The 14,531-nt window shown below is 38.4% G+C and overlaps 2 protein-coding genes across 3 annotated transcripts in view; one reads left to right on the forward strand and one right to left on the reverse strand.

Annotated features, from left to right (window-relative positions):
* Nucleotides 1-235: 235 nt before the first annotated feature.
* On the reverse strand, nucleotides 236-9,805 carry LOC121369235. Of its 2 annotated transcripts, XM_041494188.1 has the most exons (3): nucleotides 9,609-9,805; nucleotides 6,145-6,229; nucleotides 236-837 (listed from the first exon to the last, which is right to left on the reverse strand). In XM_041494188.1, exons 1-3 carry the CDS (start codon nucleotides 9,748-9,750, stop codon nucleotides 753-755), a joined length of 312 nt encoding a protein of 103 aa, XP_041350122.1. In that variant the 5' UTR covers nucleotides 9,751-9,805; the 3' UTR covers nucleotides 236-752. The 2 variants fall into 2 exon arrangements, 1 of the variants encoding a protein (XP_041350122.1); XR_005957579.1 differs by lacking the exon at nucleotides 6,145-6,229.
* A 1,216-nt stretch (nucleotides 9,806-11,021) lies between these two features.
* The window catches only part of LOC121368910 (lactadherin-like), an 8,977-nt gene continuing 5,467 nt past the window's right edge, over nucleotides 11,022-14,531 (forward strand). The window contains exon 1 of the mRNA XM_041493669.1: nucleotides 11,022-11,320. Coding sequence (XP_041349603.1) covers nucleotides 11,248-11,320 — 73 coding nt within the window. The 5' untranslated portion in view covers nucleotides 11,022-11,247. The remainder of the gene's footprint in view (nucleotides 11,321-14,531) is intronic.

Genomic DNA, 14,531 nt, shown 5'->3' on the forward strand with positions numbered 1-14,531 from the left:
CTTATTTCACTGGATAGTATGGCTACGGTTGCAGAATCAACACCTAGGAGTGGCCAATCGCATGTAGTTAAATGAATAACATATTACGGCCATTTGATTTCATAAATAACATTTAGGGATGAATTTCAGAAGCCTGTTTTTCTTTGACGCAGGTATTTGTGCATTGTAAATGTATGTAGTTATTTATTATTTTTATTTCAACTTGTTTTCGTGCTTATGTCCAATCAGGGTTCAAGCACGCTGTCCTGTGCACACCTCGGTTATCTGGGCTGTCTGTCCAGGACATTGGGTTAGTTGTTAGTTTGTTAGTGGTTAGTGAGAGAGAAGAGGGTGTAGTGGTCTTACACCTACCCATTGAGCCCATTGTATGTAGTTGCGCACGTGCAGGCTTTGTAAATTCGGCTCATGGTCTTCTCGCCAGTCGATGTGTAGGAAACTGGTGAAACAATATTTAAAGTGGTATAACAAGACACCTGTTGACTAGATCCTGATGTTGGGAGTGGACACGTCGGGACTACAAGACCTGCATTCTTTTAAACATAGGTTTTACCTCTTCCTCGTTCATCTCTTGACATCATTTGTTTAATTACACCTTCCAGCTTTGTGGTATTTTTGTTGTAATTGTTGTGTCTTTGGTGATGAAAAAAAACCCCACTCTGACATAACCCCACTGACATTATCTCAATATATAACAAAATCTTATCTGGATAATTTCTTTTTTTATTCAAACAAGTGTAGGAAATACAATATATCTACTTCCACATCACATAATGGCCGATGCCTTTAAGTACTTCGGGAATGGATGTCATCATGTCTGTCAGTGCAGAGGTTGTCGACCTTAAGTAAAGAAAAATTATATATTATTTGTCTACAAGAAACTCGCTTAAATGATAACGATAACACTCAAGATTTTTTTAAAGGGGAAAGGCTTTCTAAATGCATGTAATATAGGTCGAAAATGGGGGACGGGTAGCTATTTTATTCAGAGAAGGGTTAGAAATTAAAGTGATTAATACAGAAAAGAGAATTCTAAGTTTACTTTGCCAGCTAAGGAGCCAGGTAATTAACATACTTAATCTGTATTGTCCAGTGAACCTATGCAGAGCAGAACAGAACTTTATTACACTCGGGCCGTTATGCAACGGCGTAAGAGGAACATACATATTCTGATTTTGACAAGATGGTTAACAGGAGGATACAAATAATAGGAATACATTGCTTGGTACATATATGAATACAAATACAAATACATGACATTACATTACATTGTAAAGATATGTGTATTGATAATATAAATACATATTACATTATAGAGATGTGTGTATTAACCATATAGATGCATTCTGCGATGTAACAGAGTGGAGGTATATTGTAAAATATAATTATTCAAAAAAATTCAGTTACAACTGTGTACTTTATAATTATTAGTATTACAATATATAGATATAAATAAATAATAATAATTAAATTTTCATAAAATAACAATAAGACATAAAATAATGTAATACGATTTAAAATATATCAAGTATAGTTGTATGTTGACCTTTAGTTTCATTAACTGGCTAATGTATGGTAATTTTGGTTGTTGGGTATTGTTGTTATGGGTGTTTAAATACTTCAAAAATTATATTCATGAATTTGATTTTTTTTTAGTGTGCTTATTCTTTTACTGCTCATAAGTTCTCTAAATTTATATATATTTGGTCGTATATACTAATATGGACGTAAACATTCTTTCCGGGTATTATTGAAAAAACTACATACAAATAAATAATGAAATTCGTCTCCTATGTCGTTTTCATCACAAATAGTACAAAGTCTATCTTCTAATAGAACTGTATTCCAACGTCCAGTCTCAACAGGTAAATAATGGTTAGAAGTCCTAAATTTTATTATAACAGTCCATAATTTTTCAGGAATAATATTAAGATAATTTTCAAAATTTAATTGGTCTTTGAAATATTCGTAGGTTTTACCTCTCGATGATTCTGAAATATTATTTTTCCATGTTTGTAAATACTGGTCGGTTTGTCGTATGCTAATTTGTTGTGATAGCCATTTTACCGATAGAAAGGTTTGTGATAGCCATATATTACTCATTCCTAGATAATCTAAAATATTTTTAACAGCAGTAATCCAGTTATAGTTAGTTCCATTGCTAATATGGTCTCTCATCATTGATTTGTATAATAATAGAGATAGTTTAGATTGGGTCCCCGAGATAACTCGTGCTCAATAACAAATTAGTCTTTTGTGGATAGTCAACTCGATGGCATTCTACCAAGTTCACCATATAACATGCAGATTGGGGTAGCTTTTTTCACAGGGAGAATATGTCTAATAAAATTGATTTGAACAGAGTTATAGATGTCGTTGTTTTCGAATCCCCATATTTCACATCCATATAATAATATTGGCAGAACCATCGAGTCAAACATTTTGATAAATGACGATCTTTTGCTTTTGCCAGAACGAAATACATAGCCTTTGTCGCCTGTTGTTTAAGTCTAATCTTAGTATTTTTGAATTTATTTAGTTTAGTAGGGCTGAGTTTATTGCAAGCTGTGTAGATTACTTCTTTTTACGACTCATGACCAACGAACCGTGTCCAACCACATTTTGTGCGGCGACTTATGTGGACAACGCTACGCTCGACTGGACAGGATAAAAAAAACCCACAAGAGTTTAGGGGCACTGTAAAAGAACTCAACACAATAATAGACGAACATGCATTACAGGACGCTTACCGACATTTATACCCAGACAAGGCCTCCTACACATACCACAGTAAAGCACACGAAACGCATTGATCGTATTTTAATATCGGGGGCAGTTTATTTCTGGCCTAAAAGAAGCTTGTGTGTCTCACCTTTGCCGAGAAGGAAAGGAAATGTTTTGTTTAACGACGCACTCAACACATTTTATTTACGGTTATATGGTTTAAGCACCACAGATATTGAGGGAGGAAACCCGCTGTCGCCACTTCATGGACTACTCTTCGATTAGCAGCAAGGGATATTTTATAATATGCACTGTCCCATAGACAGGATAGCACATACCACGGCCTTTGATGTACCAGTGCACTGGCTGGAACGAGAAATAGCCTTTGCCGAGAATAACAAAGGACCGGGACGGTTTTTAACAATAGTGTTTTGAAAGACAAAAATTACTTAAATTTAATTAAAGACTTGGCGTATATGGCAATCGGAAAAGGGGGATTATAATGATTTATTGTTTTGGTGGGACTTTGGTAAAACAAAAATCAAAACACTGACCACTGACTATTGTAAACAAAAACGTAGGGCTGAAAGGACTTAAAACAAGATGAATTTTTTCTACCACAACTAGACGAACTTGGGACATATGGACGATTAATCAATGTACAAAATAAGATTAAAGATTACGAACAGTTACAATTATAATGGGGCTAGAATTAGGGACAAAACCTACATGTTTGGAAAAATTAGTGCACTCCAGTGTGCCTTGTGTGCGATGGACCGGCCTCGGTGGCGCAGTGGTTACGCCATTGGACTACAGGCTGGTAGGTACAGGGTTCGCAGCCCGGTACCGGCTCCAACCCAGAGAGAGTTCTTAAGGGCTTAGTGGGTAGGTGTAAGGCCAGTACACCCTCCCTCCAACCAACTGTCCTGGACAGACCGCCCAGATAGCTGAGGTGTGTGTCCAGGACAACGTGCTTGAACCATTGGATATAAGCACGAAAATAAGTTGAAATGAAATAAAGTGTGCGATGGAGTGGACTCAGTCTTACATGCCTTCTACCACTGCAATAAAACTAGATTATTCATTAAACAAATTGAACCTATTTTCAAAAAACCTTTTGGCCACAAATTCAGATTAAATCCATACATAATGATTTTTGGAATCAAACAAAGTTAGCAACCATGCGTCGAACTTGGGAATTTTTCTCTGGAGCAAAGCTATAAGGGTAATTTGGACCACACAAAAATTATTCGAGGGAAACAAGCCATGTAATGAAATGGCACTTTTAAAATACTAATAGAAGAGAACAGTTCTTGAAACTGGTGTTTCGAGGGGGTCGTTGCGTCGTGCAATGTCACTTTCGACATTACATATCAGCTGTGATAATTATTGCTCAGATATGCAGAAACGTAGAAAGAATAGGCCTGGAGCCTTGGAGGCCAGGGGCCTAATTCACTAAACCCTCGCAACGTTGCGATCTCGCAGTCGATCATAAATGCTAAAAACCTTGCAAAGAGGAAGCTTTGTTGACTAGCAGAGCCTAAGAGAGCTTTGTGAATTAGGCCCCAGGCTCAGTATTCATAAACGTACTTAAGTTAATGTATGATACTTAACTACATATTTAAAGTGTATAGATAAGTATCATAAAATACTTAAACCAGGTTAGAAGTCGTAAACTTTAAACAACACGCACTAAAGGTTTAAAAGAAAACACGAGCACAGGCATGCACTAAATAGTTTATTATGATACAAGCACGAACACTTCAAATGTACATACATTTTTAACATTCAAGGAGAATCTGGTTAATAGTAAATACGTAGGATTTTCATAAATAAATAGGGTACCCGGCAAATCGTCTGATAATTCCTGAAACATTAAAGGGACAGACCCTAGTTTCAACCCGTGAAAATTAACACTACGTTTGGTTAATCTACAAACCTGTAACACATTTGGATACAGTTGTTTTTTTTTTTTTTTTTTTTTGTCCCAGATCACAAACATAGCAGTGTCAGAGATGGGAGCCCCAAATCACTGCTGTACATATAATAAATATACAACACATATATCCATACACAAACAAACACGTACACACGTACCCGGATGTCCTCCGATACACACACATATGTACATACATAGATTCACACATACATACACATACATATATGCAAAAAGGCATCAATGTAAGTGGGCAAAAGAGTAGTAAATATACATACATGTAATTGGTTTAATCTGGAATATTATAAAGAGAAGAAAGAAGTGTTTTATTTAACGACGCACTCAACACATTTTATTTACGGTTATATGGCGTCAGACATATGGTTAAGGACCACACAGATTTTGAGAGGAAACCCGCTGTCGCCACTACATGGGCTACTCCTCCGATTGGCAGCAAGGGATCTTTTATTTGCGCTTCCCACAGGCAGGATAGCACAAACCATGGCCTTTGTTGAACCAGTTATGGATCACTGGTCGGTGCAAGTGGTTTACACCTACCCATTGAGCCTTGCGGAGCACTCACTCAGGGTTTGGAGTCGGTATCTGGATTAAAAATCCCATGCCTCGACTGGGATCCGAACCCAGTACCTACCAGCCTGTAGACCGATGGCCTGCCACGACGCCACCGAGGCCGGTAGGATAAGAAAGAGGTAGAGGACGAGATAAGGTTAAGCGTAAGGTGTATTTTTATTTTTATTTGTTTTCCGCTATCTCCAAACAAGCCATAGACAAGAACAAACTTAAGCTAACATCATATATTTTATTTAATCGTTATCATTAAATAAATTAGCCCATGGAGCCCATTGTTTATTAAACATTTCGTATTTGCAATTTTTATATAAAATAAATCTTTCTATTTCAAACTTTTGGATGAAGTTACAACATTAGTGAAACATGAGTCTGTGACTTTGAAATGGTGAAATAACCTCTAAAAATAGACTAAAACTCGACTCAATAACTGTTATTTCTCAGACGCACGTGCGTTTTTAAAACTATGAGAAATGCATTTTGTGATATTAAAAACACCAGGATGACCAAAAGCACTTAGAATGTACAGAAATGAATAGCATAAACAATAAAATCTAAGTAAAGTATGATTTAAATTATATAAAAAAAACGGCTCTAATAGTAAAATATATGCTATAGTGTTTAAAAACTAGGGCGTGTCCCATTAAATTAAAAAAAAAACAAAAAAACAATATGGCATCTCTGTCCAAAGTTGTTGGGTTTTTTACTTAATTTATTTTCAAATATTGTCATAAAATTTATTTCTGAGTGTATAATCTCCTACAAATTCACCCACCATCTAGAACTTTAAACTTTTCAAATATTATCAGAAGATCATCAAATGTCCACGATCAGTTGAAGTTTTCTAATTGCCACTCGTCCCGATAACACAAAAGGATATATTTCCAAATTCTACTTACAAAACGTTTTGCGCGTGCCAAATGATCCGACCTATGCTCATAGTGTCTTCAACTTCAGCAATTGTGGAAACCACGAACACGCCAACTGCACAAAAACGAATAGTCTAGGCAATCTGAACGACAAACCCGTATCTCTGCACAATGCATTCGAATGGGAATTTGGCAAATTAGTGGTTGATTTCATGAATCTGTATTAGTCTATTGGAGTTTGTTGTTTGTTTTGTTTAACGACATCACTAGAGCACATTGATTTATTAATCATCGGCTATTGGATGTCAAACATATAGTCCTTTTGACACAGTCATAGAGAGGAAATCCGCTACATTATCATACTAAAGATCACACTGGAAAATATGTATGTTATATATAGTAATTGGCGACGATTTCCTTGTCCGAATTTGCAAAATTGACCGTTTTTAACATAACTAGGCTCTTGATCCTCGCATAGGAAGGAAGGGAATGTTTTATCTAACGATGCACTCAACACATTTTATTTACGGTTATATGACGTCGGACATAAGGTTAAGGAGCACACAGATATTGAGAGGAAACCCACTGTCGCCACTTCATGGGCTATTCTTTTTCGATTAGCAGCAAGGGGTCGTTTTATATGCAACATCCAACAGACAGGATAGTACATACCACGGCCTTTGTTACACCAGTTGTGGAGCACTGGCTGGAACGAGAAATAGCCCAATGGCCGACGGGAATCGATCTCCTCGCGTAGATCAATATCTACAAAAATGGAATAGTGATATATCTACATCATCAAGAGGTAAAACGTACGCTATATTTAAAGAAAATCTTAGTTTAGAGAAATATCTTATCCTATTACCACAAAAAGTCCTGGACTACTTTACTAAAATTTAGAACCTCCAACCATTATATGCCTATTGAAACAGGGCGCTGGAACAACACCCCAGTGGAATACAGAACATCCACCTTATGTAATACAAATGACATAGGAGATGAATTTCACTATTTATTCACCTGCACATCTTTCGTAAATTTACGTCACTCATTGTTAAAGCCATACTATTATATTAAACCCAGTATGCTGAAATATAAGCTTTTGATGACTAATAATAAAATAAGTGCCCCTAAGAAACTATGCAAATTAATAAAAGAAATTATTGACAAATTCCATAAACCCTAAAACTACAGTTGCCTACAAATGAAAATATATACACTATCCATTATTGCCATTATCTATTTGTTGACAAATATGTATGTGTGTGTGTGTGTGTGTGTGTGTGTGTGTATATGTACATGCATGTGTGTTTGTATGCGTATATGTATGTATATGTATGTGGGTTTATGTATATGTATGTATGTGTATGTGTATACGTATATATGTATGAGTGTTTGCGTATATTTTTGTGCATGTGCAGCATGATGATTGTCCCACACCATACATAGCTGTGTTAATACCATTGCATATTACATTGTGAATTTATTACATATATGCATTGTACTGTATACATATATATTTATCTCCTGTAAAACCCATCTTGTCACTGTCAAATATTGTTATTTCATATTCCCCATATGCCTGGGAGAAATAAAGTTCTGTTCTGTTCTGTAGAGCAGTCCCGTGTTCAGAGACAGCGAGCTAACGTTTGCAAACTAGTTTTACTGGTTCCCAAAGTGGTCATTAAGTTTAATATGTAGCGTAAAAACTAGTCTAGCAAGCGTCAGCGACAAACGCCTGGCTGAACTTGCCCCTGGTAAACAACTAAATTATATGCGATCAAGTCTAGAGATACCCCTGGTAGTATTTGTGTAAAATGTCGCATTTCTATAAACTTGGTCATAGGCAAACAGTTCTGCACAATAACGCTAGGAACCCAGCGTGGTGTGGTGGACGGCGGGTATAATTTCATTCGTATTGGCTATTTCTCCAACCAGTGCACCACGACTGGTATGTGCTATCCTGTCTGTAGGATGGTGCATATAAAATAGCCCTTGCTACTAACGGGAAAATATAGCGGGTTTCCTCTATATGACTGTGTCAAAAGGACCATATGTTTGACATCCAAAAGCTGATGATTAATAAATCAACGTGCTCTAGTGGTGTCGTTAAACAAAACAAACATTTTAAAACTCATTCTTATTTGCTTTGTGTTCAACCTATAATGTACTGGATTCCTAGCGTCACACGTTTCTCGTAGTCACGTACCTGTGACGCCACACTATTTTTCTAACGGTAGATTATTTTTCAAGAGTCGGCAGCTTCGAACAATGCTGTTTGAAAAGTGTTGGAGCGTTGAGTACTGTATGACCTTGTACACTGTAAACAAGTACAAAGGTGTAGACCACGAGGCCACATGTCTGCATCATCGAATGAACATGTCATTTGAGGCTTTTTAAACCATAAAACAGGAATAAATATATTAGAAAATATACAATATCAAATAATAAAGCATAATTTGGAAAGGATGCTAAATTGTAAGATGTATAGAAAAACGGTAGCATTTATTTTTAGTCGCTTCCGATGAAGTAATAATTTTCTACCTGTCGAAACTGGAGATGCAAAAATGTAGAACGAAAAGACAGATGTGCCTCTACGTAACGCCAATCTATGTGAAAGGAAGGAGCTATTTTATTTAACGACACACTCAATACATTTTATTTACGGTTATATGGCGTCGGACATATGGTTAAGGATCACACAGATATTAAGAGAGAAAACCCGCTGTCGCCACTTTATGGGCTACTCTTTTTCGATTAGCAGCAAGGGATCTTTTATATGCCCACAGACAGGATAGCACATACCACGGCCTTTTATATACCAGTCATGGTGCACTGGATGGAATGAGAAATAGCCCAATGGGCCCGCCGACGGGGATCGATCCCAAACCGATCGCGCACCAAACGAGCGCTTTACCACTGGGCTACGTCCTGCCCCTCCAATCAATGTGATGAATTTCTTTATCATTTTCACTGTCTATATTTTGACATTGAAAGGAAACTACATAGGCAAATACCTCTGTTTGACCTCAGACTCCCTCAAATGGAAACAACTGTTTATTTCTCTAAATAATTAAATGTTTTGTTTAACATAAACTTATTTAGTGCATTTAAAAATATAAATAAGATGAATTCATTGCTAATCTTGTTCCGTTTATATAAAAAAATTTGAATAATACTTTTTTTAAATGAAATAATAAATCACTTTTTAAAACAAACAGACCTACTTTGTTATCATCAGTAATAGGTGCAACTCTATGTCTTATTAAATATTCTTGATTTGGACTTTATAGTTTGTGTGAAAAGGACAGACACAAAAAGAAGGATTAGCTTTCTCTTTATCAAAAATCACATTTGCAATTTGTTTGTGCCTAATTAAAGCGACTGCCCTTAGGTTGATGCCACTGTAAAAAAAAAAAAGAAAAAAAAAAAGAAAAAAAGAAAAAAAGGAGAAGACGTTTCCGACTATTAATTAACATTTTGTAATGACTTACTTACTTTAATCCCCTTCGTGCTAAGAAGCACATAAGGCTGTAACCAGAGATCGCCACTGTTGTCCTGTCTTTTGCCAACTTCTCCAGCAGCCCCCAGCTCAGACTGCCCTCTCGAATTTCCTTCTCTACTGTCCTCCTCCATGTTTCTTTCGGTCTTCCTCGTTTCCTTTTTCCAGGACTAAATAAGGACTAAATAGAAAATAATACATGAGTGGCCGTTAGATACCATTTATCATACGAGTTGTTTTAAAATGTATCTAACGAGCGAAAGCGAGTTTGATACATTTTCAAACAACGAGTTGTGAAATAAATGGTATCTGATGGATACAAATGTATTATTCGATTTCTTACATAACCTCAAGAACCAGGTTTCAAGCAAATTTTTACATCTTTTTCAACTATAAGTTAATTACAGCCCTTGCTGTCACAGACAAATGATTGTCAGGTTAACTATACGTCACAGTGTAATCGATTTCGATCGTGCTGGGTTTTTATTTCTCCAATGGATATATAGCATTGGTGACCAGGTCATCACCTAGGAGCAGTCAGTCGTATGTCTTGAAATTGTTAACATACGTACATGTGTAAACAAAAGGGGGTGGGGGTGCAAATATAATACACGTTTCACTTTAATTATAAGAAATCAATTTCTTATATTACAATTTTCTGAACACATGTTTTTTTAAAGTTCGGAGATTGTTTTGACAGCTGTAGAATAACGAATCTACCTTTTATTTCAGGGTCGTAGGCCAACCGATAATGTGCAAAGGAGGGCAAATAAGCATCTCCGAAATTTTGTCTTAAATGCCCTTTTAGTTGAGAAATGTCATGATTTCTTCACACTACAGAAGGGGGAAAAAAGGAATATTTGATAAAGACACTTTCGAGAAAAATAGAGAGGAAAATGTTGCCGCTATATAGGCCACTTCTACCGAGAAAACAGTAAGGTATTTTATATGCACTTTTCCATAGACAGGACAGTACATACCACGACCTTTAATGTACAAGTCTTTGAGCAATGGAAAAACCCCGAGGCTACAGACCTAAGCGGAACGCGCTACCACTGGGCTACAACACGCCCTCTGTATAGTTGAAAAAGAACATATAATATCATTACTGACCCTGATATCGAGTAGTATATATATATACACACACACACTTTTTTAATGACACCACCAGTTAGTTTACGTTAGGTACGGCCATGTACTTATTGTTATTTCCCTTGCATAAAAGGCCGTACAATATCACAAAGAAGACCGGTAACGAATGCAGTGACCGCAGGCGGTCACATCTATCTACGCATTAAAACATCACGCTCTCGGACTAGCATTTTATTGTTATGACTTTCGTTTCTTACGAATAGCGAATCGCATAATAAAATTGTGATTCACTGAAAATAACTGTGTTAAGTACTGCTTTTACTTGAAAGCGCAAATGACACGATCGACAGTCCCATTTAAGTAAACAATGTTTCGGTTCGCTGAACAGAAACTGCGTCGTCTCAACATTTTAATGATTCATGTTACGTGTTGTTGTTTTACATCGTCCTTTCTTCCTGGATCGTGTTAGATTACAGAACAGATACACAGATATACCCATCAACTGAGGAGGGTGCATGTTCATTTGATTTCACGCAGTAATGGCGTGGTCATCGTGCTTGAAGACCTCGCTTCATTTCATCTACTTCGTTTTATTGTTCACAACGAGACCAGGTGAGTTACTTATATATACTCTGTCAAAAAAGAAACGCATAGGTGATAGGGAAAGAAGAAAAGTGTTTGATTTTACAAAATATCGGAGGGTTTTGTACAATGTTGCTGAATTACCATGTTTGTTAATGTTCCTGGAATGGGACAGCATGCCCAAATGCACCCTAACACAAATTGAACGCACGTTGTGCGACAATTGCAGGAAATCAGCGTGAAATGGTAAGATTTTGGCGAATGAACGTGAAACTCGGAGAAAAGATTGGGGTAGTGATGGGTATTTAAAGCTGCAATGTTCGCAATGATGCCTCATTTCCATTTCGACGTAGACGAGTTACAAGATGCCAAGACTAAGCCTGCTGAATCGAAACATTGCAATAGACCGCCTCCAGTTAGGTGAATCGCAGTCAGCAGTCGTACGCCACGTGAAGGTCCATCTGAGCACCATTTCACATCTCTGGGACAGGTACCAGCAGTTTCAGTCAGCTGAAGACTGGCCCAGAAGTGGAAGACCTCGCATAACAACTGCAGCACAAGGTCGCTACATCCGTGTTCTGCACTTGCGTCACCAAACTGCCACAGAAACGAACACTGCTGGACGCATACCTGGTTTGAGAAGGATGTCTGCGCAAACCATTCGGAACCGACTTCGAGAAGCTGGTTTACGGGCTAGGAGACCGTATGTTGGCCCCGTCCTGCGACGTCAACATCGACATTTACATGTTTGCTGATGCATGAATGTACAGGGGTGGAACTTGGGAAACTGGCGGCGAGTATGGTTCAGCGACGAGTCACGTTTCCTTCTACAGCGACGTGATGGACGACAACGTGTTTACAGACGCCGCAATGAACGTTTTGCCAACAACTGCGTCGCCCAAGTTGACAGATTCGGCGGAGGGAGTGTCATGATGTGGGGAGCCATCTCATAAACCGACAGAAGTGAACTTGTGTTCGTACAAGGCAACCTGACAGCTGTACTCTACCGGGATGAAATTCGTCGCCGTCACATGCTTCCCATTTTGGATCGACAGAGAGAACTCTTTCAGCAGGACAATACCAGGCCGCATACGGCATGTGTAACAATAGTTTTCCTACAGAATGAGAACATTAATGTGCTGCCATGGCCATCAAGATAGCCAGATCTCAACCCCACTGAACATCTATGGGACCAACTGGACAGACGTGTACGCCAGCGTGACCCGGAGCCTCAGACGCTTCCGCAACTGTCACGTGCACTGCAGGAAGAATGGGCTAGGAGTACACGTGCCCGGATTCAGAGACTCATCCAGTCTATCCCAAGAAGATGTCGCGCAGTGATTGCTGTTGCTGGTGGCCACATAAGGTACTGATTTCAGCGGCCTCGCGCGACGTTGTTTGGTGACGAAAACGCCTCCACTGCCGTCAGTCCATAGCAAGAACATTGTCACATTCTCATATCAAGTGTTACTGTGATACGATCATAAATAACGAAATTATGCTACTTTGTATTAAAGAGATCATTCCAAGAATATTTCGCCTATGCGTTTCTTTTTTGACAGAGTATATTTATCTTCTGTTTATAGAAGCATGTCCGACTCGAGCCGTTCAGTCGCTAATGTTTTTATTCACTGTAGTCTTTAGAATTTATCACTGAGCGTTCTAGCGTTGAAGCGGTTACACACATTTGGAGAGGCAGGGCGCTCTTAACTGACATTCCTACTCGGGGTGCGATGCATAGGTATTCTCAAACAAGAACACCTAGGGTTAGTTCAGGTCAGAGTGTTTAACGTGCACATTCAGAACGCACGTCTGTCCTCGGCCGGCTTCTCTGTCCAGGACAGCACCTAGGGCGATGCTATTGTTATATATAACCATAACATTACCCCCCGGTGTTGTTGCTTGGGGGTACCTGTGGTGCGATGTATCTCACACCTAGATCAGTAGATCGTCCGGATCATAAGCGTACTGGGGGGGGGGGGGGGGGGGGGGGGAGTCAGATGATCAACTACTCCCTCTCCCTACTATGATGCAGCAAATCCTGGCATTCCTATACATAATGATTGAGATATTCTGTCAAAATTAGCTGACCTGAAAACCTTTCACCATGTATATCCATCATTGTACTCATAATATTATTTGTAATCTATGTAAAAACGCTCCAGTCTGAAGCTCGACGCGGTAAGACGTCTTTGTTTCGCTTGTGCACGTGCTTTCGTGTGCTCGACTTGGGAATCCTCCATGTTTTTGTTTTCGTCAACGAAATGGAGTTTTTTACTGGGATGTATGCGGCTACTGGAACTGATTGAACGCTGGAATACCAGGTTGGATTCTTTTTTAGCGAGATTCCCTGCCTCCACATCATTTCTCCGACTGACTGTGTCGACTTGTTTCTCCGTGACTCGTATGACGGCCATTCTGCAGAACGCCACGGTTGTTCGCATTAAGTCTCTACATGTCCGAACCTGTCCTAGCAGCACTGGACGATTGACCGCCCCACTGTAAGAAGAAATAGGAAGCGAGGTCGGCCACTACTATTCTTTTCTAGACTTTACTTTGTTTTATATTGTTACCATCTCGTATCCTCCGGAGTCGGGCCCGTCCGCACCACTATACCAGCCCATGACGACTGAACTATACCCTAATTTGATACTCTCTCTCGTTCAGACCGATCCGGCTTCTCAAGATCTGTATTTCAGCGCAGCACTACACCTTCAACATCTAATGACTGTCAATCTAGGGATTTTCTTGGAGGGATGCAACCCATCTCGCCCCTATAAGCTGTGCACCCTAATGGCCTTAACGAAGCCACTCACGTGGACATATAGATCGGACTTTAAACTTTTAGACCTTCGTTCAAAAGTTTACGTCGAAATTACTTCTTTTTTTTTTTTTAAATATTATTAAATAATCCGATCCTCTCTTCTTTCTCTTATTTATTTTTGGACTGTCCTTCTAAAATGCTCCAAATTATATAAATATTCGGCCGAGCAGTCGATTCTTTTTATTTTTGGCTTGTAACTTTAAAAAAAATAATTCTATTAACTTTTTTACTAATTGCTATTTTCAAAATTCTGCCCATTTTCAACTCTATTGAATTGCACCCAGATAAACCATGCGTTTAACAAAACCCTCGAGAACCCGTGATTTCGAATTCAATGAAAGTCTATTTACCGGTATACTTGAATCTTCTCATTATACATCAATATCCATAACTGTTTTTATTTGCATCAAGCAAAAA

This window comes from Gigantopelta aegis, chromosome 3 (assembly GCF_016097555.1).
Source record: "Gigantopelta aegis isolate Gae_Host chromosome 3, Gae_host_genome, whole genome shotgun sequence".
Classification (NCBI taxonomy): domain Eukaryota; kingdom Metazoa; phylum Mollusca; class Gastropoda; order Neomphalida; family Peltospiridae; genus Gigantopelta; species Gigantopelta aegis.

Excerpts from the sequence above, each read along its gene's own strand:
- LOC121369235 (XM_041494188.1), bottom strand. The coding sequence starts at position 9,750 with ATGGAGGAGGACAGTAGAGAAGGAAATTCGAGAGGGCAGTCTGAGCTG. Across the intron at positions 6,230-9,608 it reads CACGAAGGGGATTAAAGTAA|TTGGCGTGTTCGTGGTTTCC; the intron begins GTAAGTCATTAC and ends GTTTTTGTGCAG. Across the intron at positions 838-6,144 it reads TGGCACGCGCAAAACGTTTT|GTCGACAACCTCTGCACTGA; the intron begins GTAAGTAGAATT and ends TCTTTACTTAAG.